Source organism: Myotis yumanensis, unplaced genomic scaffold (assembly GCF_028538775.1).
Source record: "Myotis yumanensis isolate MYYU_CA2020_CCGP unplaced genomic scaffold, mMyoYum1.0.hap1 SCAF_17, whole genome shotgun sequence".
NCBI classification, from domain to species: domain Eukaryota; kingdom Metazoa; phylum Chordata; class Mammalia; order Chiroptera; family Vespertilionidae; genus Myotis; species Myotis yumanensis.
In genome coordinates, this window is record NW_027223768.1 from 26,475,225 (window position 1) to 26,502,503 (window position 27,279).

The window sequence follows — 27,279 nt, forward strand, 5'->3', positions numbered from 1 at the left end:
ACTCTGGTTCATTATAAGTTTTCAAAAACTAGTAATTAAACATTTCACATCTTCAATGATAATCATTACAATTAGATTAATATTTTTATGACAAATGCAATCTTACATTAGAAAACATGGAGATATTAAAATTTTACACTTTTTGTACAATAGAATAAAGCTCTGTGACTGTTTAGCTAGTATAATAGGCAAAGATATACCAAATAACTACATAGCACTTTTCTAAATCTTACTTTGAATTCAAGGAAGAAACAGAAGCACATATTCATTACACACATCTGTCTACAAAATGTTTATATTACTGAACATCATACTCAAGGCATAGTTAATCCTTGGAACATTTAAAAAAAATGAGATACTAGCTGGCGGCTTAAATAAGCATGAGAAAAATTCTTCCATTTATCATCACCCCACATCTTATTATGTAGTCAGGATGTTAGAAATTTACCTCTCTGTCTGTTAAATTGACGACCACGGACACCTTGTCTCAATGTTGTCTGAAGTCTTACTCGTCTGAAAGGCTTAGGCTGACTACTGCTAGTATCTAAGAAGAAAAACATTAAGATGAAAAAAAACTAAATGAATGCAGGAGTCCATTGTTTGCAATATTTGAAAGTTTTTTTAAGAGGGCAAAAAGAAAATTCCTTTATATCCCAATATGACCTCTTCCCACAACCTTAACTCTATAATCCTGTCTAAAACATCTTTACCTGGAATGTCCTCTAAATTTTCTCCTTGTTTCTGTTCATTACTTTTCTCAGTCTCTTCTCTACACAGCAGCCAAACTGACACTGTCAAGTCTTTAAGTCGGACCATGTCACTGTTTGAAGCCCTCTCAAAACTCCCTTTATCCATGAAAGTCAATGCAATTACAATGACCCACTAGATGTATCCTGTCACCCGCTAATCTCTCCATCCTTACTGTAGTCTATCCACACTGGCCTCCTTGCTGAGCTTGAACACATCACACTCCTGCCTCATGGACTGACTGCACAGCTTCTTTCCCGAACCTCTTTTAGGTGTTCACTTAAATGTCACTTAACAGTGCTTTCTGTGAAATTGCCTGACAACACATGGTAGACACTCAGAAATTTGTTAACCAAATGAATAACTGCCCAGGTGGGAAAATTTAGTGTTTTATATTTTCAAATAAATTTAAAGAGATCCTAATTTTATATTATACTGAAAAGGGAACAAGAACCATATATTTTCATGCAAGCTCTAGTAAGATATAACTAGTTCCAATTCTGCTGAGAAATAACAATTTTCATGAGATGTTAGAGTATAACTGGGGACACCAAACTTCACTAATTGTATTAATAATGATAGTTGTAGACATTTCTAATCTCAGCTGCAAGATTACTTCTGAATGTCCATATTTCACAATGAAATGTGCAGTGATTTAAAGTTACCAGCTGCTAAAAGGTGGATGTGAGATTGGAAACTAGGAATGTTGGCTCTAGGCTGATGTGCCAGAGAAGCAGCTGAGGGAGAAGAGACCCTGAGATGGCAGTGTTCCATGACTGAGAACGGGGTAATGAGCATGTCTTCCATAAAACCTGGCAGTTGGAGAATGACTGCTATAACAATTCAAAGTGAAAATAATCGGAGTGGATGACTGAGGACTATATTTTTTTAATAAAAGTAATTCCCTACCTAAAAATTGATAGGCATGTTGGGATAGTATATTGTTTAAGGTTGGAGTCTCTGGAGGCAAACTTGTGAATTTGCTCAGGGCTTGCCTATTCTTTACTAGTTATGTAACTTTGGAGAACTTATTTAAGTTTCCATAACTATAAATTGGGGATGAATGCTTACCACATTGGACTGATGTGAGAATTAAATAAATCAATATATAGAGAGGACTTTGCATATTGTCTGATACAGAGAGTTGCTGAGCACTTCCTGTGTATCAGACCGCTGTAGAACTCCAATATGTAGAACAAACAAAAATGGAGCTGCTCTGGTTTAGGCAAGAGAGAGGCCTAAAGTACTACTCCTTAGTAATCATCCCCCCTACAGCCCCTTTAGCACCACTAATACAACCAATTTTCTTTAATATAAACCAAGTTCCCTGTAAGAAAATAAAATTTCCCTCTTAAATAAAGCTTTTTACAATTCAGGAGGAAAAAATGATAAAATTGTTAGCAATAAAAGTGTCTTTTGCAAACAAGTGTGATGTGTAAAGTTACATGTAGTCAACAGCTGGAACTTACCTACAGAAGAGCTGGAAGGAGGGTCCTGGCTGGTGGAAGGAAGATCTGACTCATCAGATGCCTGCACCGGCTCTTCTTCCTGCTGGCTATCAATTTCTAGGCCTGCTTCTGAACTAATACTAAGAAAGGAAAACAAAAATTGATTAGAAAATATAAAACTGATCCTAGAGTGTATCCTATTGTTTCCAAACTCTTTTCCATATAGTTTATCACTTAATGCAGAGTTCTACTCCAAATCAAAACTGCCAACCCTGATACTGGTAGCCATATATATTTTTAAAGGGGCAGGGGACAAGTTGGTTCTTCCTCATGCCTCTTTTCACATTCCAAATTTAGTTGTTTTTTTCTTTTTGACAAGGGATGTTTACATTCTTAACATTTGCAGGAGATAGATTATCCAGATTTTGATAAATCTCAAAACAACTTTCTAGGAGAGTATAGTAGTAAAATAATTCACAAGTCACAACTATTAACAGATCACTAACTCAAAAGGGGCTCTAGCGCAGATGAGACAGGCTATGGGTAGAAATCCCTGGCTCAATGGCTGTAAGTCCATTTCTCTCTCCCATTCCAGAAAGCACATCAAAAAGCAAGTGAGGAGATAGAAGTACAAAACAACTTCAATCTTAGTACAGTTGTTAGTTAACAACGTACCTGGAAGTTCTCTCTCATGACTGTGTGCCTACGCTGAACAGTGCTGGTCAGGTGTGAAGCTAAAGCACCTGGGGCTGAGTCAGTCACCAGAGATACATGCTCTGACTCTGAGCTTTCTCACTTGTAAAATGATGACACTTTGCAAAGGTATTGTATGGGTTAGAAATGACTTGTATGAAATGACCTGCATACATGGCATGGAATTAACGGCAGCTAGTGTTCTCAGTAGGGTCTATAACCTCCCCCAAATTAAATAGCCCTGATAGAGCATAGTAAGTAGACCTGCTTGTTTCCTTATATAGAACTGGCCAATGATTATGCCAAGAAAATATTGCTAAACAAAACAAAATCTTTGCCGAAACCAGTTTGGCTCAGTGGATAGAGCGTCGGCCTGCGGACTGAAAGGTCCCAGGTTTGATTCCGGTCAAGGGCATGTACCTGGGTTGCGGGCACATCCCCAGTAGGAGATGTGCAGGAGGCAGCTGATCGATGTTTCTATCTCTCTCCCTTCCTTTCTGTAAAAAAATCAATAAAATATATTAAAACAAAATCTTTGAGCTCTACATAGGAAATCTGGGTTCTACTTCTAGCTCTGCTTCTACACATGAAGTAGCCCAACTTTTTATTTTATTTATAAAAATTAGGTTTCCGACTGGCAGGTGTGGCTCAGGGGTTGAACATCGACCTATGAACCAAGAGGTCAGGGTTCAATTCCCAATCCCCAGTGGGGTGTGAGCAGGAGGCAGCTGATCAATGATACTCTCTCATCATTGATGTTTCTCTCTCTCTCCTCCCTTCCTTTCTGAAATCAATAAAAATATATTTAAAAATAAATTAGATTCCATCTTGAAAGTTAAACTTCTCCAAGACAACTTTGTTTATAACAGATGTGTTACCAATACAGTCAGGTCTTGAAAACTACTAGATAAATTATAATTTATAAGAAGTTCTAAATGCACATTAAGGATAAGTGAGGTTCATTTGAAAGCCCACTACTAAATGGAAAGTTGAATCATTTCCTAATATTCCTAACTTTCACAGAAAGACTTCTTTTTTGGGGAAAAGTTCAAGGAGTTACATTAATGGAAGGGTACCAGTGATTTTAAAGAAATATTTTGTTCTAGAATAAATATATTATGCAATGTTCAGGGAGCTAACATTTGTCTTCTGTAATGACAACCTCCAAGTCCCCAAATATTATTATATGCAAAAATTAATCTTTCAAAATAGATGGCTTGGTTTACTTTTGTAATAAGATGCGACTGAAAATACAGCTCAACAGATTGTTTCCTGGCTAAAGGAAAACAAATGCAAAAGTCTGGCAAGTCTAAGGCAAGCAAATATTACAAAGTAAACATTTACCCTTCAGATTCTGCCTCCACAAATACTTCATCTCCATCATCACCTGCTGCTGTTTCATTGGTTGTGGATAAAGTGCCAGTCGATGTTGTCACCATTGGAACAGACTGAGAGGCATGCTCTGAAGCATCAGAGGTGGTACTACTCTCAGTAAATACGTTCACTTCAAAACAAGACCAGAAAAGCAACGAACACTTTAACTTTGTGGTTTACCTAATTTTCAGCCCAAAGATGCCTCATAAGTTTCCATTTTACCAATAAAACACACAATCTAGTAAGATGATACCTACCTGGAGCTGCTACTTGCAGAGGAGTAGTGGGAACACTTCGGCCACCGGATTCTTCTTCATGAGCTAGGAAGAGGGGTGTTTCATACATTCCTAAACCTAAAGACAATTCTGAATATTAATGAATGAGAAAGAATACAAAAGTGCCAATATGCGAGGTAGCTGAAAGAAAAAAATTAATCAGCAAAGACACAACTTTGTTAAAATCCACAATTAGCCCATCAATCAAACATCAATCCCTCAAAATGTAAATACAATTTAAACACATCCTTTAAGCTCCCTAACACTAACATAAGTATCTTTAAAAAAAAAAAAAAACAGCTAAAAGCTGCTCTTATAGTTTTATAGAAGGTAACTTTACTGAATATCCAACTATGTTAGATTCTACTTATCACGAAAACTGCAAGGTATTACTTAGTCCCCTTTTGGCTATCAAAATTAAATTTCAAGAAGGTTAATTAACTTTCCCAAAGTTACAAAGTTTAGTAAGTGGTGGCAACTTCCAAGTCTAAAAATTGCCACATAAAATTCTGAATTTATATGAAGTTAACTCACAATTTCATATTGTAGAGGCATAGTGTTAAACCTAATATCCTAAACCATTATACTACATGACTTAGATGAGGACTACAGATTGGTCTTTTGCTTAGGACTTATTAAAGTAATATACAATGCTATATAATAGCTTCCCAGAAATATAGTGGGCTATATGGGTACCAAATGAAGATTAAATGTCATTAATTCCAGAAATGCATAATTCATGTCCAAATAACCAACTACTATTACTTAGGAGTCATTTTATTCCACATATTTTAACATTTTTTATTTGTAATGTTAATAGAAAATATCTAACTTGTATTATGCATTTAACTAGAAATGTTAAATTGTGTTTTATTGGTAAAATAGAAACTGTCAAATCAAACAAAATATGTTGCATTTCTTCCAGAAACTTTAAAACGGGTGGTAGTATTTACATATGTTTACTGGTTTAACACTTAGTAGATGATGCTATACTAGGTGCCAGAAGAGATACAAATGTAACAGCTAGGGTCTATGTTTAAAGAACTCAAACTTTGTTGAAAAGATTTATATGTAAGACAATGTTTTGTAAATAGTACATATATTATAGCTTTCCCCATAAATTAGAGGAAGTATTTAGATCTCAATTTCTTTTATATATGCTTACTTAAAAAAAATCACATCACAATAGTTTATTACCAAATATAAGTAAACCCCAGGAGATACAAGCCTTTATCTAGCTGTTTACCTCCTTGAGAAGCCAGCTGGCCAAGATCAGAGTGACTAGAACTTGTCTGTGGCATATCTTCAGGTGGCCCAAACCGGAATCTAGGAACACCAGCAACTTGTGGGGAACTAAATAGACAAAAATTGATTTAAGATGAAATGTAAAGTTACCCTATGCACAATGATAAAAAGAATATAGAAAAAAATGAGCATAAACAAAATGAGAAGGAAAGAGATTGAAAATAAAGTTGATTAGGAATTGATTTATATATAAATAACTTTCGTGTCTCTGAACTATATGCCTCATATTTCTTGAATCTGTTAGAAATCTATGTATTTCTGTAAATACTAAACATATATATTAAACATATCTCTATGTATCTATTAAACACATATATTTTCACATGGAAAGCCTTTTTATCCTTTATGTGGATTAGTATAGCACAATAGTTTACATAGGTTCTAGAGCCAGACTGACTGGTTTGAAACCAAAAACTGCCTGTTTGACCTCTGGCAAATTCATTAACATCTCTGTGCTATAAAAGAGCAACAATAATACTCTCTTGGTATGAGGATTAAATAAACTGATTTATGGAAATGCTCAATAAGTGTTAGGGATTCAATGCTGTTCCCATTAAGTATTCTCGGACTCTTTCCTCTTAATTGTTGAAATAAATCACTTCTTCATTTGTGTTAATAAAGACTATTGCTTATACCTCTGTTCTCCTAGATTACCAAGATTATATTTATTTGCTCATATGCTTAGCACTTTCACAATACTATCCACCATGATCACTGTACTTATCAACACCATCAATCTACAAAGCTTTTTACTATCTGCCAATAATATTCTAAAACATATTAAAATAAATTCTTTTTTTTTTTTTTAATATATTTTATTGATTTTTTACAGAGAGGAAGGGAGAGATAGTTAGAAACATCGATGAGAGAGAAACATCGATCAGCTGCCTCCTGCACATCTCCCACTGGGGATGTGCCCGCAACCCAGGTACATGCCCTTGACCGGAATTGAACCTGGGACCCTTCAGTCCGCAGGCCGACGCTCTATCCACTGAGCCAAACCGGTTTCGGCAAAATAAATGCTTTAATTCTCACAACGTATAAGGTGGAAACTATTGTATCATCATTCCCATAAGTAATATAAGGATACTCAGGAATAGAGAACCTAAATAACTTGATACAGCTATTAAGCAGAACAGCTAGGTTTCAAACCCAGGTATTCTAACTCTAAACTCCATGTTCTTAACCACTGTTATACTGACTCTAAAGTACAAATTCCTGATGGAAGCAACTGTATTTCATTCCCTCTATATAATTTTCCCCAACACTACATTCTCAACCCTCCCATAATACCCCCTGAAAATAGTACACAGTAGAAGACTCAAGGAATAATGAGTCAATCAAATGTAAACAAATTAACAGTGAAACAGTAAGAATTTGATTAGTCACAAAATGTTTCTCTTTCATTCACTTACTGAATTGCTTCAGCAAATCCATCAGTACGATGTGGCACCACAAGAGTTGGGGTACTTGGAACTGTTCTGTCTTCATCATCAAAAAAATGCTGCTGCTAAAACAAAAAAGGAGTTAAACAGGCATGACAGAAACACACATATCAACTACATAAATATTTGCTGAACAAATAAACTGATTTTACATAGGGGGGTAGGTATTTACCATGCTACCAATTCCTGGAGTCAACTGAAGCCCACGTCCTACAGACTGCCTCCGAGTCATCTGAATTCTCTGGGCCAAGAAAGGAATTACATTTGTTTTTAAGGAATTAGACAATGAAACAAACACTAAATATCAATAGAGCTTATTATGCTTACTTGGTAATACCATAACCAAAATGTTAGCAGATGATGTAATAATCATCAGGATATTTTTTCAGGAAAAACTGCCACTAATCTTATACTAAAGAAACCCATTTTAAACTATGACAAATTTTTAAATTATACAGTCTATAACATTAAACTAATATTTCATTAACTAATAGACAAAATATTAACCAATATTTAAAACTAATCTTTGATCATATCTTATTTCTTTGTAACTAATTTATTCATTAGTAAGTATGCTTTTGGATTTTATGGCTTACTTATCCTTTGGAAATATTACTAGCAGTACTAACTACATATAAATGGTTTCTCAATTTAGTCATTTTTAAACTGATAGATTTTGCAGGATCCATACACACTCTTTCAAGACTTTATACATTCACATAATGCAGTTTTCTTCACCAGTGGTATTTTAGTAGATCTACACTTGAAAATGTCCTATGCTCTAAAGGGTTAAAACTCAAGCTAGATTATTAATAGAGCCTTTATTCTTGTCCTGTTTCTGCAAGAGCTTCTGATGAACAGATGTCCAAAGAGTGCTACATGTAAAGGGTTATGCACACTTTCATTAATTTTCAAACTGGGAATTAATATGTATGATTATTAAAAAATGAAGAGAAAAAATGTTTTGTTAAGCAGAACAGAATTTCCTTTTTAAAAAAACATGCAACTTAGAGGGAAAAAAAAGCCACTTCAAAACAGATGGTGGTCAGCTGCTAAAATACATTTTACATTAATTAAAATCCAAGAATATCTTTTTCCTTTTGTAACCTGTAGAAACAGTGACCAGACTTTTATTTGCTATGAGTATAACCGTTTCAACTTATGCACAACTTCTAGTCAGCCTTGTCCTTTCAAGGAAATCAGAGATTCATTTCAGCTCAAAGAATTTTATAAAAATATGTCAAAACATTACAGGGTTCACTTAATTTCTGGGGAAAAAAGGCAATATCTAATGGAAAGGGAAAGGAGCCAAGATTTTTAAAAGTTCATTTTTCAGAATGACCACTACTTTTAATACCTGAACTGGTGGTCCCAACTCTTGAGGTGGGGCATGAATGGTTAGTCTTGGGGGAAGTGGGTGCGGTGGACGTCTTGGTGACTGAGGTGCTCGAGGGGTCTGTCTTTCAGATGCTGATGATGGCTGTTCTCTAGAAATGTCCTGGGAGAAAGAGGACTCTGCAGTACCTGTATTTCCTTCACCTACAGGAAAAGAGAAGCTTATTTTGAACTATTAAACTTACTGCAAAATAACTTGGACAATCCCTAAAGTATGAATCTTGCCACTAGGAATGTTCACTTCAGTAATATTTTCAGAAGGAAAGTAGTGAGGTATGGTGGGCCCAGAGATAATTGGTATGCAATTATCAGTAGTATGGCTTTTAGCCAAGTTCCTCAACCTCTTTGGTTGGTTAATGCAACAGATGTAATCTACAAGAAAGGTTTTTCTGAAGGATTCAAATAGTAGACATAAGCACATAGTCTAACACATGATAAAATATTTAACACATTTTGGCTCATATTATTAAGATGGGCAAATTACTTAGAGTGAGACCACTATGGCATCAGTATTATACTCAAACAGGATGAAGACTATTGGGAAAAGCCCAATAATGACACTCTTACATTTTGGTTTTCCTAAATTTTGAATTTTATGGTCCTTCAGATGTCTGGGTCTTCTATATACATTATAGAAACATCAGAAGCTATTACCTACTTTGAAAGTTCAATAAGATATTACAGAATTTAGTAGTTTAAAAGTTAGGTCTAGAACAGATTCTAGCTTTAACACTTAATAGCTTTGTGACCTTGGTTATGTCACTTTGCTTATTTCTGCTTCTGTTTCTCAGATTCTACCCTGGTACTTAAACATGACAAGCTTATTGTGATAATTCAATACAAGAACACATGCTCAGAAAAAGCATTTTTGTAACTATTGGCAATGTTCATAATCTATCCACTAATTAAATTTTATCCAGACTACTAGGCCAATTTCTGCTTGATTGTAAAAAGGAAAACTCTCTAGCAAGTATTCAATGAGCATCTGTTATATGCTTTGTATCTGGGAAAAATGGATATGAACATTTTCCCTTAAAACACGTAACATTTAGAGATAACACCTACAGGTGTAACCATAGAATCAGCTCAAAATGCACCCGTCCTAAAAAGACCCTGAAGCTCATTTCAGAGTGGACCAAAACTGCAGGTCACGTAGTGAAGCATGTGCAGAGGAAAGAGCTTTGGTCTCCAGCTGTACCTGGAACCAAAGTCTCCCCCTTTAACCAAAGGACCAGGACATAATCGACCCTGAACACTGGAACCCTTTCAGACACCAAGAAACTATTGTCCAGGAAGATCCAGTGTTGATGCCCTGTTACCATAAATGACCAAGTTCCAAGGACCCCAATTACAACTTGCCTTGCCAGCACTATTCCCCTTGCTCCTTAAAAACCATTAACCTAGGCCAGGGAGTAAGATGGATATAAGGTACCATTTAGGTCTCCCATCTTCTCCCTTGGTGTCTTCTTGATCAATAAACATTTCCTTACTCCAAGCTCGAATGTTTTGAGTTTTGGCCTTTCTAAACACTGGGCACACAACTTGGCTTTCAGTAACAATTTGGTGAGCCAGCCATGAGCTAGTGCTCGTGGTAGGCCAAACCTGGAACAGCCTCCAAGGAAAGATGTTTGCCTTGGGGGCTCGGAAGGTACTCTCCCTGGCAGGCACTGGCCAAATCAGCACAGAGCCCATTTGGAATAAGAAAATGCCTTTGGACTTCAATCTACGTTGGTTTTGTTTTGGGGTAAGGTGCTCCCTTTTGGGGGTAAATGTGCAGCCAGGAATCCTCTATGTGGGCTTTCTCTCCCTTGGGACAAAGCTATCTGCATTTTAAACTTACTTGGGGGCCTCCATTTAAGAGTAGGATCAGGATTTCGGGGCTCTACCTGTTTGTGTCTTTGTTTGTGGTAAACTGTATTAAGTATATTTGTTGTGTCTCTGCAAGTCGATGTGCTCGATTTGGAAGTAGGGTAAGTCATCCTGGCGTGTACAACCAGGAACTCCCTTCTCCTCCATTTTCCTTTGAAATAAGCCACATTTATTTTATTTCCCTGCTGGAGAAGAGAATAATTGTAGAACTTTTACCTGATTTTTGAACTGGTTTGGCTGCATTTGTTTGGCCACTTGAATTTGAAATCTGTAACTTGTATAGTTTATCTAAGATTTGGTTAGGATAGTACTCAATTACTTTGTGTGTTATATGTTGATCTCGCTCTGTGTGTACTCTGTTCATTGGCTTGAAGTTAAGAAGTGATATTGGGTCTGTGGCTTCTTCCCCTCCCCCATCTTCATCTCCAGACACGTGGCAGCTGCCACGTGTGCTCGGGCTCCATTCTAGCCATCATACTCCAGGAAAATCTACCACTTTTAAACTCAGGCGCCCTGAAGCCACTCTTTTTACCTCCTGAGAATTTGAACTTTATTGTGCACACTTTCTTTCCATTTTCTGTTGTTTGTGTTTGCTGACAAGTCCATGATAAGGGGCACTCTCGAAGGAGAGGCTCTCAGGTCCCTTGGAGACAATGGAATGCATTCTTTGATTGATAACAGATTATTTTAAAAAGGCTTTAAAGGAATCCTTACCGCATGCAAAGCTTGGTCATCTGAGTAAAATCCGAACTCACTCAGTCCATCTGCCAGAAACACCATTTGGATCCAGTTTTACAGCCCGAATTATTCACTGTACTTGGGCCATAAAAGCTAACACTTTAAAATGAAAGCTATGATTGAGAACCAAGATGGCAGAGTAGGTATACACTGGTACTTGCTGCCTCCCACAACCACATCAAAATTACAACTGAAATACAGAACCATCATTCAGAATCACCTGAAAGCTGGCTAAATGGAAGTCCAACTAGAGAAGTAAAGAAGAAAGCACACTGAGACTCGTAAGAGGGGCAGAGGCACAGAATGGGTTGAACTGGTACCTGTGCTGGGTTTTGTTTTGTTTTTTAATCAGGAGGGACATTTTGGCTGCTTTTCCTCTGTGAGGAATAAGGGGTCCCAGCCCACACCAGACCGCTAGCCTAGGGTTCCAGAGCTGGTAAGAGAAGCCCCCATAACTTCGGGTTGTAAAATCCAGTGGGGATTGTGGCTGAGTGACATGGAGGCTGCTGGAGACCCACGTGTTCCCCGAAAGGGCCAGTGCATGAACTTACTCAGACTCAATCTCTAGCGCTGGGTAGCTTTGGGAGACCCAGACACATACAGGAAGGAACTGGACTGTCTGGCATCAGGGCAGGAACTTGGGGGTGGCTTTCCCCCAGATGGGGGTCGTTGCAGGGATCATTGTTCCTGTGCTGGGACCTTCCCCCATCTCAGAGCTGACTGGTAGCCCTGAGTTTCCACCAGCTTGGCTCACACTGTTCCCTCTGCCCTGGTGATTCTCTGAGACCCCACTCCATCCAATTTGCAGCCCCACCCAAGCTGTTTGCAGCAGCTTTTCCATATGAATGGCCTGTCCTGACTCAGGCTTTAGACTTTCCTAAAATCTCTCAAATAAGCAGCAGCTGGAGTCAGTGTGTACCAAACCTATACATCAGTGGTTCCCAAACTTATTTGGCCTACCGCCCCCTTTCCAGAAAAAATATTACTCAGTGCCCCCTGCAAATTAATTTTTTTTAAATTTTAATAGCAATTAAACAGAAAGATATATGTATTAATGTTTCTACCTTTTTCGTAAAATACAGTAAAGAAAGGTGTAAATTAGAAACATTGAAGTTTGAAATTATGAAACTATTTATTGAACTCAGAATAGAAAGGTAATACAAAAAAAATGAAAACAAATGCACCTGTGGCCATCACTGCCCCCCTGGATCGCTGCAGTGCCCACCAGGGGGCGGTAGCGCCCACTTTGGGAATCACTGCTATACATAAAAGGCCCAACCAGGACCCTGCACTAGCACCTGCCTGCCTTGCTTCACAGCTGGTCCTTGCCTGGACACTTCACAAGTCCAACACAAGTAGCAGCCATCTACAGGATTTCCTCTCTGTAGCTCCTGCTGGGTGGACCCAGGAAGTGGCTGACTTTGCACCTCCCAGGAGGTCCCAGAGCCAGCACCTAGTGGACAGATTCAGACCATAGCAGATTTTAACTGCACACATCCACAAGCTACACACTCAAAGGCCAGACTCAGTGAGCATCAAAGCACCACTGAAGCAAGTCCTGCTCCATAGGGGTGTCTTCTACACAGCTGCTGTTCCACTGTAGTTGCAGCTGGAACTCACAGCCAATTGGCCTGGAGGTCAATTCCTCCCAGTGACGCCAACAGCAATCAAGGTCCAACTACAAGACTGTGCACACAGCCTACACAAGGGCATACCTAGAGTGCCCAGCTCAAGTGACTGGGGAGGCTGAGCCACTGGGCCCTACAGGACACCTACTACACAAGGCAATTCTACCAATTAGGCAGCTCTACCTAATACATAGAAACAAAAATAGGGAAGCAGCTAAAATATGGAAATAAAGAAACATGTTATAAATGAAAGAAATGGAAGCAAACAAACTATTGGATACAAAGTTCAAAACCATGGTTACATCGTTACTCAAAGATCTTAATGAGAGCTTCAAGGGACTCAAACAGAGCTTCAAGGGACGTAATGAGACCTTCAAGGATCTTAGTAAGAATGTCAAAGACATGAAAAAGGATGAGTCAGAAATTAAGCATACACTAAATGAAATAAAGAATAATTTGTAGGGATTCAATAGTAGACAATTCTGAGAATCAAATCAATGATTTGGAAATGAGGAAGCAAAAAACACCCAATCAGTGGAGCAAAAAGAAAAACAAAAAAGAAATATAAAGATAATGTAAGGAGTCTCTGGGACAACTTTAAGTATACCAACATTTGCATTATGGGGGTGCCACGAGGAGGAGAGAGAGCAAGATATTGAAAGTTTATTTGAAGAAATAACAACAAAAAACTTCCCCTACCTGGTAAAGAAAAAGACTTATAAGTCCAGCAAGCACAGAGTTCCAAACAAGAGGAACCCAAAGAGGCCCACACTGAGACACATCATAATTAAAATGCCAAGGGCTAAAGACAAAGAGAAAAATCTTAAAAGCATCAAGAGAAAAGCAGATAGTTACCTACTAGGGAGCACTCATCTGTCTGTCAGGTGATTTCTCAACAGAAACTTTGCAGGCCAAAAGGGAGTGGCAAGAAATATTCAAAGTGATGAATAATAAGGACCTACAACCAGCAAAGCTAACACTTAGAATTGAAGGTCAGATAAAGAGCTTCACAGACAAGAAAAAGCTAAAGGAGTTCATCACCACCAAACCAGTGTTACATGAAATGTTGAAGGGTATTCTTTTAAGAGGAGGAAGAGGAAGGAGAAAAAGAAAAAGATAAAAAATATGAATAAAGAGGCAATAAATACATAACAACTGAATCTAAAAATCAAACGAGTAAGAAATCTAATGAACAGAATAAACTGGTAAATACAATAGAATCAGAGGCATGGAAACAGACTGACAAATCTCGGAGAGAAGGGGTCGGGAAGGGGGATGGTAAGAGATTAGGCAAAGATCTTACATGCATATATATTAATCCCCTATGGATGCAGACAATAGGGTGGTGAAGGCCTGGGGCGGAGAGGGAACCTGGTGGAGGGGGACAATTCAGGGGGAAAAAGGGAGACATCTGTAATACCCTCAACAATAAAGATTTAAAAATAAATAAAATGAAAGCTATGAGATTTGTCTCCATTGGTCTGTATGTTTATGTATATCACTATATGTTTGTTCTAGATCTAGGATATTTCTACCCTGTATGGTATTGCTAATTTATATTAAATTGGCTTAAACAAACAAGTGCTTATATGAGAATTCTCAAAAAACAACAGACTAACCCAAATGCTTTTCAGAATCACATAATCTAAAAAAATATTTGACATTAAAGCTGGTTTTAAATGGGTTTGGTTAAATAGGCATATCTTTAGAATCAACAGAATTAAATATTTTTATTCTACCTGTGTTTACTACTCCAATAAGCAAGCTGATACAAAATTGGAGTTAGATTTTTCTTCACTGAAAAAGGACTACTGGTCTGTTACTGAAACTGAAAAAGTTTTCTGCCTAGAAAGCAAATATTCTGTGCTTTATCAAAATAATTTTGTTTTATTGTCTTAATTAGGTATTTGATTACTTAAGAAAACTAAATCTCCTAAATAGTAAGAACTAAAGTTTTGCTATGTAAACAGCATTTTTTCTTTTTCTTTCAGAATTTACGGAACTTTATCGGAAATTGGGAGAAGGCTCCAAAAAAAGACACTCACCTTTATGACAAAGAAAAATGTACATATTTTCTTATTGTGGGCACTAAGAATAGGTTATCTTCCAGAGTAAAATCATGTTACTTGAAAGTTAGAGTATATTTTCCTAAAGAAACAGTGAAATAAGGGTAGTTTCAGCCAGAGCTCTCCTGAGGTACTTGTCACTATAGTGCTTGTGTTGTAAGGGCCGTATGCATGCATTTTTCTTTAAATGTATAATTAAGTATCCTATATGATAAAAGCCTAATATGCTAAGTGACCGGTCTACTGGTCAGCCATTCAACCAACCAAAGCGTAATATGCTAATGATATACTAAGGCCACTCAATTGCTCACTATGAAGTACACTGACCACCAGGGGGCAGACGCTCCAACTAGTAGGTTAGCTTGCTGCTGGGGTCCGGCCAATCAGGACTGAGCATGACAGGCCGGACATGCCCTGGAACCCTCCTCGACTGGCCAACCTCCTACATCTCTCCCTGGCCTTGATCCTGCACCGTGGGGTCCCTCAGCCTGGCTTGCACCCTCTCGCAATCCGGGACCCCTTGGGGATTTTGGGAGCCAGTTTTGGCCCTATCCTGCAGGCCAGGCAGAGGGACCCACTGGTGCACGAATTCGTGCACTGGACCTCTAGTCGCTTCATAATGGCTTATGATATTATTTAGTCAAATGTCCAAATCTTTTGATATATTTTGACAAACGTCCCCAAATTTAAATTATAAGTAAATGCCCCTGAAACATCTCAAAAGATTTGTTTTCTCTCCTTACAAAAGAGAAATATTAAACTAGGCTTATTTTGGTGTGTTGAAATTACATGGGTAACATAAATTAATATGGGTAAACAATGCTTGTAAATTAAATGAATAGTTGGGGCTATGGGAAACCCAAGACGGTCACTGGTTAATTCAGCTCCCTGGCATTTTTTTCCATGCCGTCATCCACCGTGGTACATTTAATTTCAACTTCATTCAACTACCACTTAGTTTGGGTTATCGACATGTTCTTTCTTTTTATGTGTATGTAATCTGGATGAGTTGAAGCTTTCTCCTGCCAAAAGGTTGATGCCTTTACAATAGCAAAGAAACTGTTAGAAAATGTGTTTCCCACTTGGGGTCTACCTTACACAATCTCTAGTGACTGAGATACCCTCTTTACTGAGCAAGCCATATGAACCCTGAAAGACAACCTTGCCATTAACAGGAAAAACTGGATTCAAGCAGAACAAGTTCAATTTCATAGAACTGAATGAACTGATGAGAATGGTTACAATTTTTATGACGTTTTCATTTGAAATTGTTGACTCCTTTAATCTTTTGTTTTCCAAATAAAAGGAAACGTGGTTACCAATGACTTAGCAATTTGGTAAACTATATCTCTTAGCAGAATTGAAACATTTTTTTCTCCCTACTGGATCCTTCCAGAATCTAGAATCTTCCAAGGAGTGTTTTTATTTTCACGGCAAAGTGATTATTTGCCAAAGTTCAATAATAATGTTTTCTTTATAACGGGATACAATTGGAAACTGGTTTTATTACCAAGGCTTTGACTAAAGTTATGTTTCAGAGAGACAGGCAGATACAGATGTGACCAGAAATCTTTGAAGAGTTAAGATTGACTTTTGAAGCCAATAAAAAACCTTTTGGGAAAATAGCCTGATACTTTGTTTACATGGTTCACAGCAGTCTTACCAGGTGAGGAACTAAGGTTACTTCTTGGGAGATGCAAAGAAAGAACCTCAGAATATGTTGGAAACCTTAACAGAGGAATTCACCAAAATCTATAGGTACTGCAGAAGTTTGACAGTTTGAATTTTGCCCATTCAAAGCACCAGGGGCATGAACTTTGGTTTCAGAATTAAGGGAAAAAAAAAAAATCCCTCTTTATCCCAACTACACAAAAGATGTATCTTAAATCTACAAAATGTATCATAAAATGTATTACCCAAGTACCATTAATCTCTCCCTACCTCATCTCTTAAAAACTATTCTTCATTATATGGTTAATATTCATTAGTTTATGGCTTCTTAGTCTTGAGAGGCTAAAGTTCAATCTGAATATTCCTTAGGAAAATTCCAGCAAAGCACATTTAATGGTACTTCTTTGATTAATTACTATTCTTGCTGCAGTTAGACAAATAGACACGCCAAGTTTATTGACACTAGATTTATTTTGCAGATACACAAGTATTAATTTGGCTATCTTTGGTAAAAATCAGGGTGATTTTAGAGATAAAATTATGTTTCAATAAGAACTACAATATACCTTTGTGGATGTTAGATTCTAGCGCTGTCCATGGTCTTTTGAGTTTTGTTTGCTACTTGTAAACTGGACTGGATGCTGAATCCTTGTAGTGACTTGAAATCATTAAGAACTAAAATTGCCCTTTTCCTGAACCTTGCCAGCTCATCATGGTTTGAGGACATAATAACAAAAGTTACTTTATTCTTTATCTCATTAGAGTACAGGTATCCTGGCCTGATGCTACCTCTACCATTGCTGTGGTCTCTGCTTGTAAAGTGAACACCGTGCATGTCCCCTCTAAGGCTAAGGGACCATCGTGGAATTGCTAGGAGTAAAAGCTGGAGAGCTAATCCTCCCTCTTAATTGAACCTGGACTTGGTTGCCCTATTTCCAAGATTAAGGAATGAACAACAAAAAGGGGGAATTTGTAACCACAGAAACATGGTCCTATTCTGTTTAACAAAACACTACAGTGCTTTTCAGAAACAACAGACCAAAACCACAAGTTACAGATGAAGCATAAACAAGGACACTTGGACCTTCAGCTGCACCTGGAACCAAAGTCTCACTCCCCACCATAGGACCAGAACTTGAACACTGTAATCCTTCCGATGCCAAGGGTCCCTTGTCCAGGAAGATCCTGTCTTGTTTACCCCTTTATCATAAATGGCTAAGTTCCAAGGTCCTCCAATTAAAACTTGCCCTGTCAGTGCTTCCACATACCAATTCCCCCAGCCCCTTAACTTAGTCCAGTGAGCAAGATGGATCTAAGGTGCCATTAGGTCTCCCATCTTCTCCTTTTCCATCAATAAACCTTTCCTCACCCTGAATTCTGACATTGTGAATTTTGGCCATTCAAAGCACCAGGGGTTTCAGCAATAAGGCAATAAATACATAAATAAATTTAAAAAATCCCTCTTTATCCCAACTATACAAGAGATGTATCTTAAATCCACAAATGTTTTATAAAATGTGTATTACCTAAGATTAATGATACTTATCCTACCTCATCACTTAAATACTATTCTTCATTATATGGTTAATAGTCATTAGTTTATTTTTCTCCTAAAAATTTAAAATGGAAAGTGACCCGTCCTTAATTTCCTTAATTCAAATGAGCATATACCTTGTACTTTAAAATACGTAGGTCTATATGAAAACTCAGAGACAGTTTTTCATTAGGCTAAATATATAAATTTTTTATTACACTGGTACTCATGATTTTGGCTTAATATTATCTATAAAACCAGGATATTAATACTAGATGATCACCAATTTTTTAAAATGATTCTAAATTTTTTTCTATGAATCTCATAATCCTTTACTACCGACATTTCAATGGCCCTCCAGAACTCATCCTTTCAAAAATTTAACAAAAATCATGCTATATTGGTCAAAAAGTCTTTTATTCATTGGATAAGCAGACAATATTAATATTGCGAAGCTCCAATACCCACACTCTTGAAAAATGTAGCTTGTTAGACTGACCTCTTCTGGTTGTGAAATATTGTTAGAAGTCCCTAATTTAATTTTTTCACTTAACAAGAACAGCAGCAACACACGGTGCATTTGTAATATTTTATAGGTTTCAATGTTTTAACCTTACAGTAGTCCAATGAGGTAGAAAAGATAGTATAATGTCTGCACTTTAAAGGTATAAATATAGCAGACTTTATGACAGAATAAAATGACAAAGCTAGGACAAGCATAAATCTTTAGCTTGCCAATTTACTAACCAAGTTTTATGACATATGTGATAATTAAATGCAATCTTAATTTAGAAAGTATTATCAGAATCTTCAATGAAAAAGAGACTAAAAAATCTCACCACTATTTTGAGAATCAGCAGCTCTCTGATTACTTTCACCTCCACCCATACTTTCTTCTGTTTCTGTACCTGGATCAGTCCCGTCACCACCCTAAAAACAAAATATAAATACTAAGTGCAAATTAAATATAATTGTCTTAAGAAATATTAATCAGCTATACAAAAGGTGTAGAAACAAACCCAAAGGTATAAAAAATTGTAGTGTTCTAAGAATAGAGACCTTTTAATACCCTTGGGGAACAGTAAATTTTTTTGAAGAGGTCCTTAAAATGGATGGTCAAAATTCAAACCAGTTACCTCAGCATCATCAGCTTCATATCCATCATTGCCATCTGCACTACCGGTGCCTTCATTACTATCATCACCCTCGTCTCCCATCCCAGTGTCATCTTCATCATCATCATCATCTTCCTCATCTTCTTCATAATCCTATTTAAAAAACCCCTACATATAAATAAAGATCTAGGATATGGCACACATGTTCTGCACATCTTGATAACATACTTAGAAATTTATGTGGCATGCTGTTGATCAGGGTACAGGAGTTGCTATGGGATTAGTTCAGTGGTAGCAACTGTGAAGTTAATCAGTAGTAATACAATCACAATCAATTCTGAATCTAATCAGTTCAATGATTAAAGCTCCTGGATGTCCACAAGGTGTTAAGTGGTCCACTTTAATTCTAAATTTAGTATGTGGCACTGAAGACGGATGAAATTATGCTTTAGTATGAGGTTTTAAAACACAGTGTTTGATTAATAACAGAATCCAAAATGTGAAGCTATCAATATAGGATTAACTCTCAAAATAAAACAGTGTCACTGAAAATATGTCTCAATTATTATATCTCATTTTCTTTTGAAAAGGATACGCGGTTCCATGAGGGAAAAAAAAAGAGTTTCTTCTGTTAGTTCTAGAAACCATAGATCTTACAAGTAAATCCAGTCACTCATCAGTAAGATTTAAGATTAAGTCTAACTAATCTAACAAATATTAAAGTGCATAGCAATCATTTAAAAAACAAACGGGTTTTCCATCACTGTTCTACACTCAATTTCACTATAAAATGTTAATTTAGGAGCTAATCAGGGTAAAAGAAAAAGCAAAATCACTGATTTATACTGACAGAAAATCAGAATTTATTGTTTGATGCCTGGATGATTTCAGCATTTGAAAGAACTTATATGCATATATGCACAACCCATGGACATAGACAACAGTGTGACAGATCTGGAGGGGGGAAAGGTGTGGGCCAGAGGTAGTGGAAAGGGGGGGGGCGGCGAGGGGACATATGTAATACTTTGAACAATAAAGATAAATTAAAAACAAAAACAATGGATGATTTCAAACCTCATGATCTCCATCATTTTCATCATCATCCTCTTCTTCATCATCACTGTCAATTACAATGACATCATCTCCTTTGCCTTGACCATCTTGGGATGAAGTTGTTTGCTGATCTGACTGAAGGGCTCCAAGGTCTATTTGTAAAGATTGAGAGGTTTCTTCACTGTCTTCCATTGGAGTATAATCTGCCTGGGTGACTCCCTTTAAAAGTTAAAAAAAATTTATAAAAAGTTGAATATACCTAAATCTATCAGTAACATACCATAGATCCAAGGAAAAACTAAAGAACACATATGGACTACGAGCATTTTATTTTTAAAAACATGGTTTTCAAAAAAATTTTAAAAACAAATAAAAGAAGATTAACCTTTGGGTTTCTTTATTGTCTTCTGATAGAGGGATTATAATAAGTCTCATTGGGTAATACTCCAATAAAAAAGAAGAAAAAAAAAATAGCCCTGGCCGGTGTGGATCAGTTGGTTAGAACATCATCCCGTGCACTAGAAAGTCCAGGGTTCAACTCCCAGTCAGGGTACATACCTAGGTTGCGGATTTGATCCCCAGTTTGGGAGCTTTGGGAGGCAACTGATCAATGTATCTCCTGTTCATGTGTCTGTCTGTCTGTCTCTCTCTCTCTCTCTCTCTCTCTCTCTCTCTCTTTCTCCCTTCCTCTCTAAAATCAAGTAAAAATAATTTATAATACACACACACAAAATATACAGATGTGTGTCAAAACTACTAACATGATATTGTAAGATTAGTATTGTCCAACAGAAATTTAACAAGTCACAGTGTGATTCACATATGCAATTTAAAATTTTCTAATAGTTATTTAAAAAGATAAGACATAGGGCAAATCAATTTTAACAATATACTTAACAGAGCCAAAACATTATTTCAACATGTAATCAATGTACAGATTAACCAGATATTCTGCAACCTAATTTTTTTCTCCCCAAACCTGAAATAGTCTGGAAAATACACTAAATAAGGTATTATTATTATTACTGTGCCCTCTCGCAGTCTGAGACCCCTCGGGGGATGACCACCTGCTGGCTTAGGCCTGCTCCCTGGGGGATTGGGCCTAAGCTGGCAATCAGACATACCTCTGGCAGCCCGGGAGACCTCAGGGGATGTCCACTTGCCAGTGGGGAGCAGGCCTAAGCTGCGGTCAGACATCCTTAGCACTGCTGAGGAGGCGGGAGAGGCTCCCACCACCACCACCGTACTGGCAGCCGTCAGCCTGGCTTGTGGCTGAGCAGAGCTCCCCCTGTGGGAACACACTGACCACCAGGGGGCAGCTCCTGCATTGAGCATCTGCCCCCTGGTGGTAAGTGTGTGTCATAGTGGCCAGTCATTCCCAGTCATTCTGTTAGGGTCAGTTTGCATATTACCCCCCCCCCCTTTTTTTTATATATATATATATATATATATTTTATTGATTTTTTACAGAGAGGAAGGGAGAGAGATAGAGAGCTAGAAACATCGATGAGAGAGAAACATCGATCAGCTGCCTCCTGCACATCTCCCACCGGGGATGTGCCCGCAACCCAGGTACATGCCCTTGACCGGAATCGAACCCGGACCCCTCAGTCCGCAGGCCGACGCTCTATCCACTGAGCCAAACCGGTTTCGGCTGCATATTACCCTTTTATTATATAGGATTGTCTTTTTACAAAGACACTTCTACTACCCCACAAACTCTGACTATCCTAACTCTTCAAACCACATTTAAGATATTAGATTTAAAAATAATTATTTGCTTAATCTCGTTCCTCACAATTCCATTTTGCTAGCTGCTCAAATAAACTGTAATTTTAACTTTACTTTTTATTTTTATTATAAAAAATGAAATGGCTCCTGTTTAAACACTCAGTAAAATCTATTTTTTATACAAGCCAGAAACAATGTTTATAAACAAAATCATTTATAAAGATTATGTTTACTATAATGGAAAAAAGAGTGAAGTCATGATATAATAAAAATGGGCCTCAAAGTGACATGCTTTTTTAAGAAAAGCAACACTTATCAGGAACATCTGCTTCACTGCCAGAAAATCAGAAAAATAAACTATTACACATTTAATAGACTGTGTTACAAAGCAGAATGAAAAACCAAATGGCACTTTTGAGTCAAAGGCCATTTTGCTAATCATAAGGAAAAACTTTGCCGAGATTTTAGTATAATTTAAACAAATCTGACAATAAAATAGAAATTCACATCTTTTAATTTCACAATTGTCATGCTCTTTAGATATTTGCTGAAAAATACATGAGAAAGATGTAATTTAGAGTGCTATGTATTCATCCTAAAGGTTTAGCTTCATGTTTTTAGCCAAAGAAAACTGGAAAAAGTAACTTAAAAAATTAATGCAGCTAAGAAACTAAAATTTACTTACAATCTATGGTTTCTTATGATTAGCTTAAGATAATTCCTTTATTCTATACAGATAAAATAATTTTAGAATAAAATGATCCTGAAAATTTATCCAGGCAGAAAATATTATTTCAAAATTAATAGATACCCTCTTAGAATACCAGCTTTAATGCTGTGAGAACTTGGGTATATGACTTATCTGGGAATTGGGTTTTTTCCACATATAAAATAGGGTTGTTTTGAGGATTAAATTAATTAATAAATGCAAATTTCTTAGAAACAACACTAGGCTTATAGTAATGAGTTCTGTGAGGATTACTATATTATGAATTCTCAATATGTGGGGCAAAAGAATGGAAGAAAAGAAATAAACTTTGAGACAAAAGACGGAACGGACATCATCCAGAACCACAGGAAGGCTGGCTGAGTGGAAGTTCTACAATTAGGAGGAACCGAGAATCAGAGGAGGCGCAGTGCTGAAGTAAAATACTAAGGTGCGGAGTGCGCCGCGGGCTGGTGGCTGAGGGCGCGGTTGACTGTTTCAATCCGGAGGGAGCCTCAGACTCTGAGCTCCAGATCCGGGCGAGTCTCTAGGGACCCAGACTCAAACAGGAGAAGCGGGACTGTCTGGCTTCGGTCCCTTCGAGGTTTGCAGCGGTTGCTGGGACAGAGAGGCAGAGCCCCTGGGGACGGACTGAGAGCAGCCATAACTGCTCCCTCCTCCACCCTGTTGATCCTGTGGGACCCGCCCTGCCCAAAGCCATTTGCCGGATAGCCTCAGGCAAAGGCTAGATTAGCACCTCCCTAGAGGACAGAAGTTCTCCCACTGCAAACACAGCTGATTCTCACAGCCAGTTGGCCTGGAGGTCAAGTAGTAATTACCTACAACAATCAAGGCTTGACTACAAGACTGCTCACAGAGAACACAAGGGGGTGCACCAAGAGTGTCTACCTCAGGTAATTGGGACACTTAACACGGAAAGCCACTCTATCGACACAGCGAAGCATAAAAAAATGCCAAGACAAAGAAACAGGCCACAAAGGACAGAACCGGAGGAAAGCAGGCTACTGGATATAGAATTCAAAACCACACTTTTGAGGTCTCTCAAGAGGCTTCTAGAGGCTGTCGATAAACTTGATGAGATGTACAGGAAATCTAATGAGACCCTCGATGGTGTGATAAAGGACCAACTAGAAAGTAAGCATACACTGACTGAAATAAAAAATATTATACAGACTCCCAACAGCAGACCAGAGGAGCACAAGAATCAAGTCAAAGATTTGAAATGTGAGGAAGCAAAAAACACCCAACCGGAAAAGCAAAATGAAAAAAGAATCCAAGATTACGAAGATAGTAAGGAGCCTCTGGGACAGCTACAAGTGTACCAACATCAGAATAACAGGGGTATCAGAAGATGAGAGACAGCAAGATATTGAAAACCTATTTGAAGAAATAATGGCAGAAAACTTCCCCTACTTGGTGAAAGAAATAGATTTACAGGTCCAGGAAGCGCAGAGAACCCCAAACAAAAGGAATCCAAAGAGGACCACACCAAGACACATCATAATTAAAATGCCAAGAGCAAAAGACAAAGAGAGAATCTTAAAAGCAGCAAGAGAAAGAAACTCAGTTACCTACAAAGGAATACCCATACGACTGTCAGCTGATTTCTCAACAGAAACTTTGCAGGCCAGAAGGGAGTGGCAAGAAATATTCAAAGTGATGAATGCCAAGAACCTACAACCAAGAGTACTTTATCCAGCATAGCTATCATTCAGAATTGAAGGTCAGATAAAGAGCTTCACAGATAAGAAAAAGCTAAAGGAGTTCATCACCACCAAACCAGTACTATATGAAATGATGAAAGGTATCCTTTAAGAAGAGGAAGAAGAAAAAGGTAAAGATACAAATTATGAACAACAAATACGCATCTATCAACAAGTGAATCTAAGAATCAAGTGAATAAATAATCTGATGAACAGAATGAACTGGTGATTATAATAGAATCAGGGACATAGAAAGGGAATGGACTGACTATGCATGGGGGGGGGAAGGGGTGTGGGAAATGCGGGAAGAGACTGGACAAAAATCATGCACCTATGGATGAGGACAGTGGGTGGGAAGTGAGGGTGGAGGGTGGGGTGGGAACTGGGAGGAGGGGAGTTATGGGGGGAAAAAAGAGGAACAAATGTAATAATCTAAACAATGAAGATTTAATTATAAAAAAAGAAAAAAGAAAGTAACAACAACAACAAAAAAGAAATAAACTTTGAGTGCCTAATATGTGGCAGATATCACTTTAGGTATTTTTCAAAGCTAAAAATTACGTTATATTAGTCCAACAGATGAAAAAATTGAGGCTTATCGAGAGAATTAACAACTTGCTTATAGTCCCACAGCTTCTAAGTGGTAGAGTTAGGAAGGGAACTTAGTGCTTTGTTACTTCAGTCTATGCATTTCCACCAGTGAGGTTGTCTCTGGTGAGGTCTCAATCAGAGTTCAAAAAATGAATAAGTGTATAAATACATTTCCTGTCATGGGTTAATTAATTCAGTAAGGGAATCAATAGAGGGCCACCATATTGGACATCGTGGGTTAACTCAAGACTCAACTAGCACTGTCCTTCCAAAATAACTAAGTGGATAGTCTTTACTCATTAGGACTGTTAGCATGGAAAATCTGTGCTAAGTATAAACAAAACATTTCTTCAGTAAAGTTTAGAAGGCATTATACCAATCAGGAGTAAAAGAAAGCAGAAATTGCATTGGTAATTCTAATATTTCACTAGATGTGAAAGCAACCAATTAAAGTCCAAATAATGATTCAATTGTCAAAGCTAATTTCATTCATTAAAAGCAACAATTTGTTACTTTCAATGTTTTACTTACTTCTCCAATGGAATCTTGAGAATCTTGGTTGTATACTTGAGTCTCTACCTCTCCATCAGTACTTTCTTCTGCCATAACTTCTTCCTGAATCACAATATACAAGTGTTAGTAACATCTGTTCATGAGATAATGCATTAATTAAGCTAGTTCTCCCAATAAAATAAAACTCACTTGTAATTTTATAAAACTGTACAACAGAAATGTTCACTTATACCTACTTATAAAATATTACCTTATCTTCAGTAATACAAAATAAGTCTTATGAGCATTAATTAAATACATGCTCATGAAATTTAGTAGTCTCAATGTTTGATAGTAATATAATTCATTACAATTTATCCTCAAAAAAGAAAACTATAATTTTGGTTAATCTGAGAAAAAGATAGCAGGTAACAGTTTAAAATGTGCACAAGATTATACATATCTTTATTCTTTGAATTAAAAAAAAACACTGAAAGGGAATTCAAATTATGTTTTGTAGCTGTATTTTTAAAATTGAAAAGGGAACTAATTTAATCAAAGATATGTAAAGGATATAAAACACTGTTGGCAACAGTAACAATACCTGAATTGTCAGTGGAAACTTTGCAGTAAATTAAGAAAGGTTTCTGGATTTAGGACCCCAAAGGTCTATTCACCTAATAATGCTATAACTGAAAGAATCCCTTAACTCTATGGAAAGAAAATAAACAGAAAGACCTTTACACACCTCAGTTGCTACAGGTGTAACAGTTTTCAATTTCTTTGGAAGAGGCATTTCCACTGTATCATCAGAGACCTGGTCTGACGCTTCTATGGTGCTATCCTCTTCCTCTTCACGTGTACGCTTTGGCAAAGAAGAACCTGGGGTAGCTGAAACTTTGAAATTACATAATTTAAATCTTGAATTAGAGCATGATAACTCAATTTAGACAAAGTTAATTTTAAAAAGTAAACTTGAGATAAAATGTTAGGAATACATTCATCCACTCTAATACCCGGTAGAAAACAAGTATGTACAAAGAATACTCAAGGTAATGTATTTTATCCAAGAAACTACAAGCATACAGGCCTACTATAACTTCATTTTAAAATTAATCTTACCAGTGCCAAATACTGCTGTGGAAGTAGATGGCCGCTCAATCGGCGAACTCTGAACCACCTCTACTATGTTTGGGGACAGCTCTTGATTTGCAGGCTCAATCTGAGGATGACTCTGTTGAGTGGGTTGCACAAAAGCTGTAGCCTGTGTTTGCTGCTGAACAGTTAAAATGGATTGAGGGATAGAAGGCTGGACATTAGGACTAGTAGAACGAACAGATCCACTTGTGCTTCCAAAAACTGGAACATGTTCCACAGGCCCTTCAGATTGCATAGCTGAAAAGTAATTATAATACTTAATATAAGTCTTCTTATCAAAGCTGGAATTATCCTCCCTATTCTGTGTTATAGGTGACAAAAACAGAGGGTAAAGGCAATGTATTAGGCTTTTTGTACTGCCTATGGAACTGATACGTAGTTGAATTAAATATCTGAAACAATTTTTGATCTATTATTCTATTTAAATTATCTATCTATATAAAAGCCTAAGCGACCATCGCAACCTAAGGGACGACCGAACAGGCTGCGTGGGGCAACCAGGCCGGCAGGGGGGTTAGTGA

At 37.4% G+C, this 27,279-nt stretch overlaps 1 protein-coding gene across 5 annotated transcripts in view; it reads right to left on the reverse strand.

Moving 5' to 3' along the window:
* The window catches only part of TPR (translocated promoter region, nuclear basket protein), a 73,133-nt gene that overhangs the window by 279 nt on the left and 45,575 nt on the right, over positions 1 to 27,279 (reverse strand). For 2 of the 5 annotated variants that reach the window (XM_070397198.1, XM_070397196.1), the window contains exons 38-51: positions 26,723 to 26,995; positions 26,349 to 26,497; positions 25,640 to 25,723; positions 20,378 to 20,575; positions 19,325 to 19,456; positions 19,028 to 19,118; positions 8,645 to 8,826; positions 7,460 to 7,528; positions 7,258 to 7,352; positions 5,784 to 5,890; positions 4,520 to 4,627; positions 4,233 to 4,392; positions 2,217 to 2,335; positions 449 to 544 (exon numbers count right to left, since the gene is read on the reverse strand). In XM_070397198.1, the coding sequence (XP_070253299.1) occupies positions 449 to 544; positions 2,217 to 2,335; positions 4,233 to 4,392; positions 4,520 to 4,627; positions 5,784 to 5,890; positions 7,258 to 7,352; positions 7,460 to 7,528; positions 8,645 to 8,826; positions 19,028 to 19,118; positions 19,325 to 19,456; positions 20,378 to 20,575; positions 25,640 to 25,723; positions 26,349 to 26,497; positions 26,723 to 26,995 (1,863 nt within the window). The remainder of the gene's footprint in view (positions 1 to 448; positions 545 to 2,216; positions 2,336 to 4,232; positions 4,393 to 4,519; positions 4,628 to 5,783; positions 5,891 to 7,257; positions 7,353 to 7,459; positions 7,529 to 8,644; positions 8,827 to 19,027; positions 19,119 to 19,324; positions 19,457 to 20,377; positions 20,576 to 25,639; positions 25,724 to 26,348; positions 26,498 to 26,722; positions 26,996 to 27,279) is intronic. The other 3 variants (XM_070397199.1, XM_070397197.1, XM_070397201.1) reach the window with 3 other exon arrangements.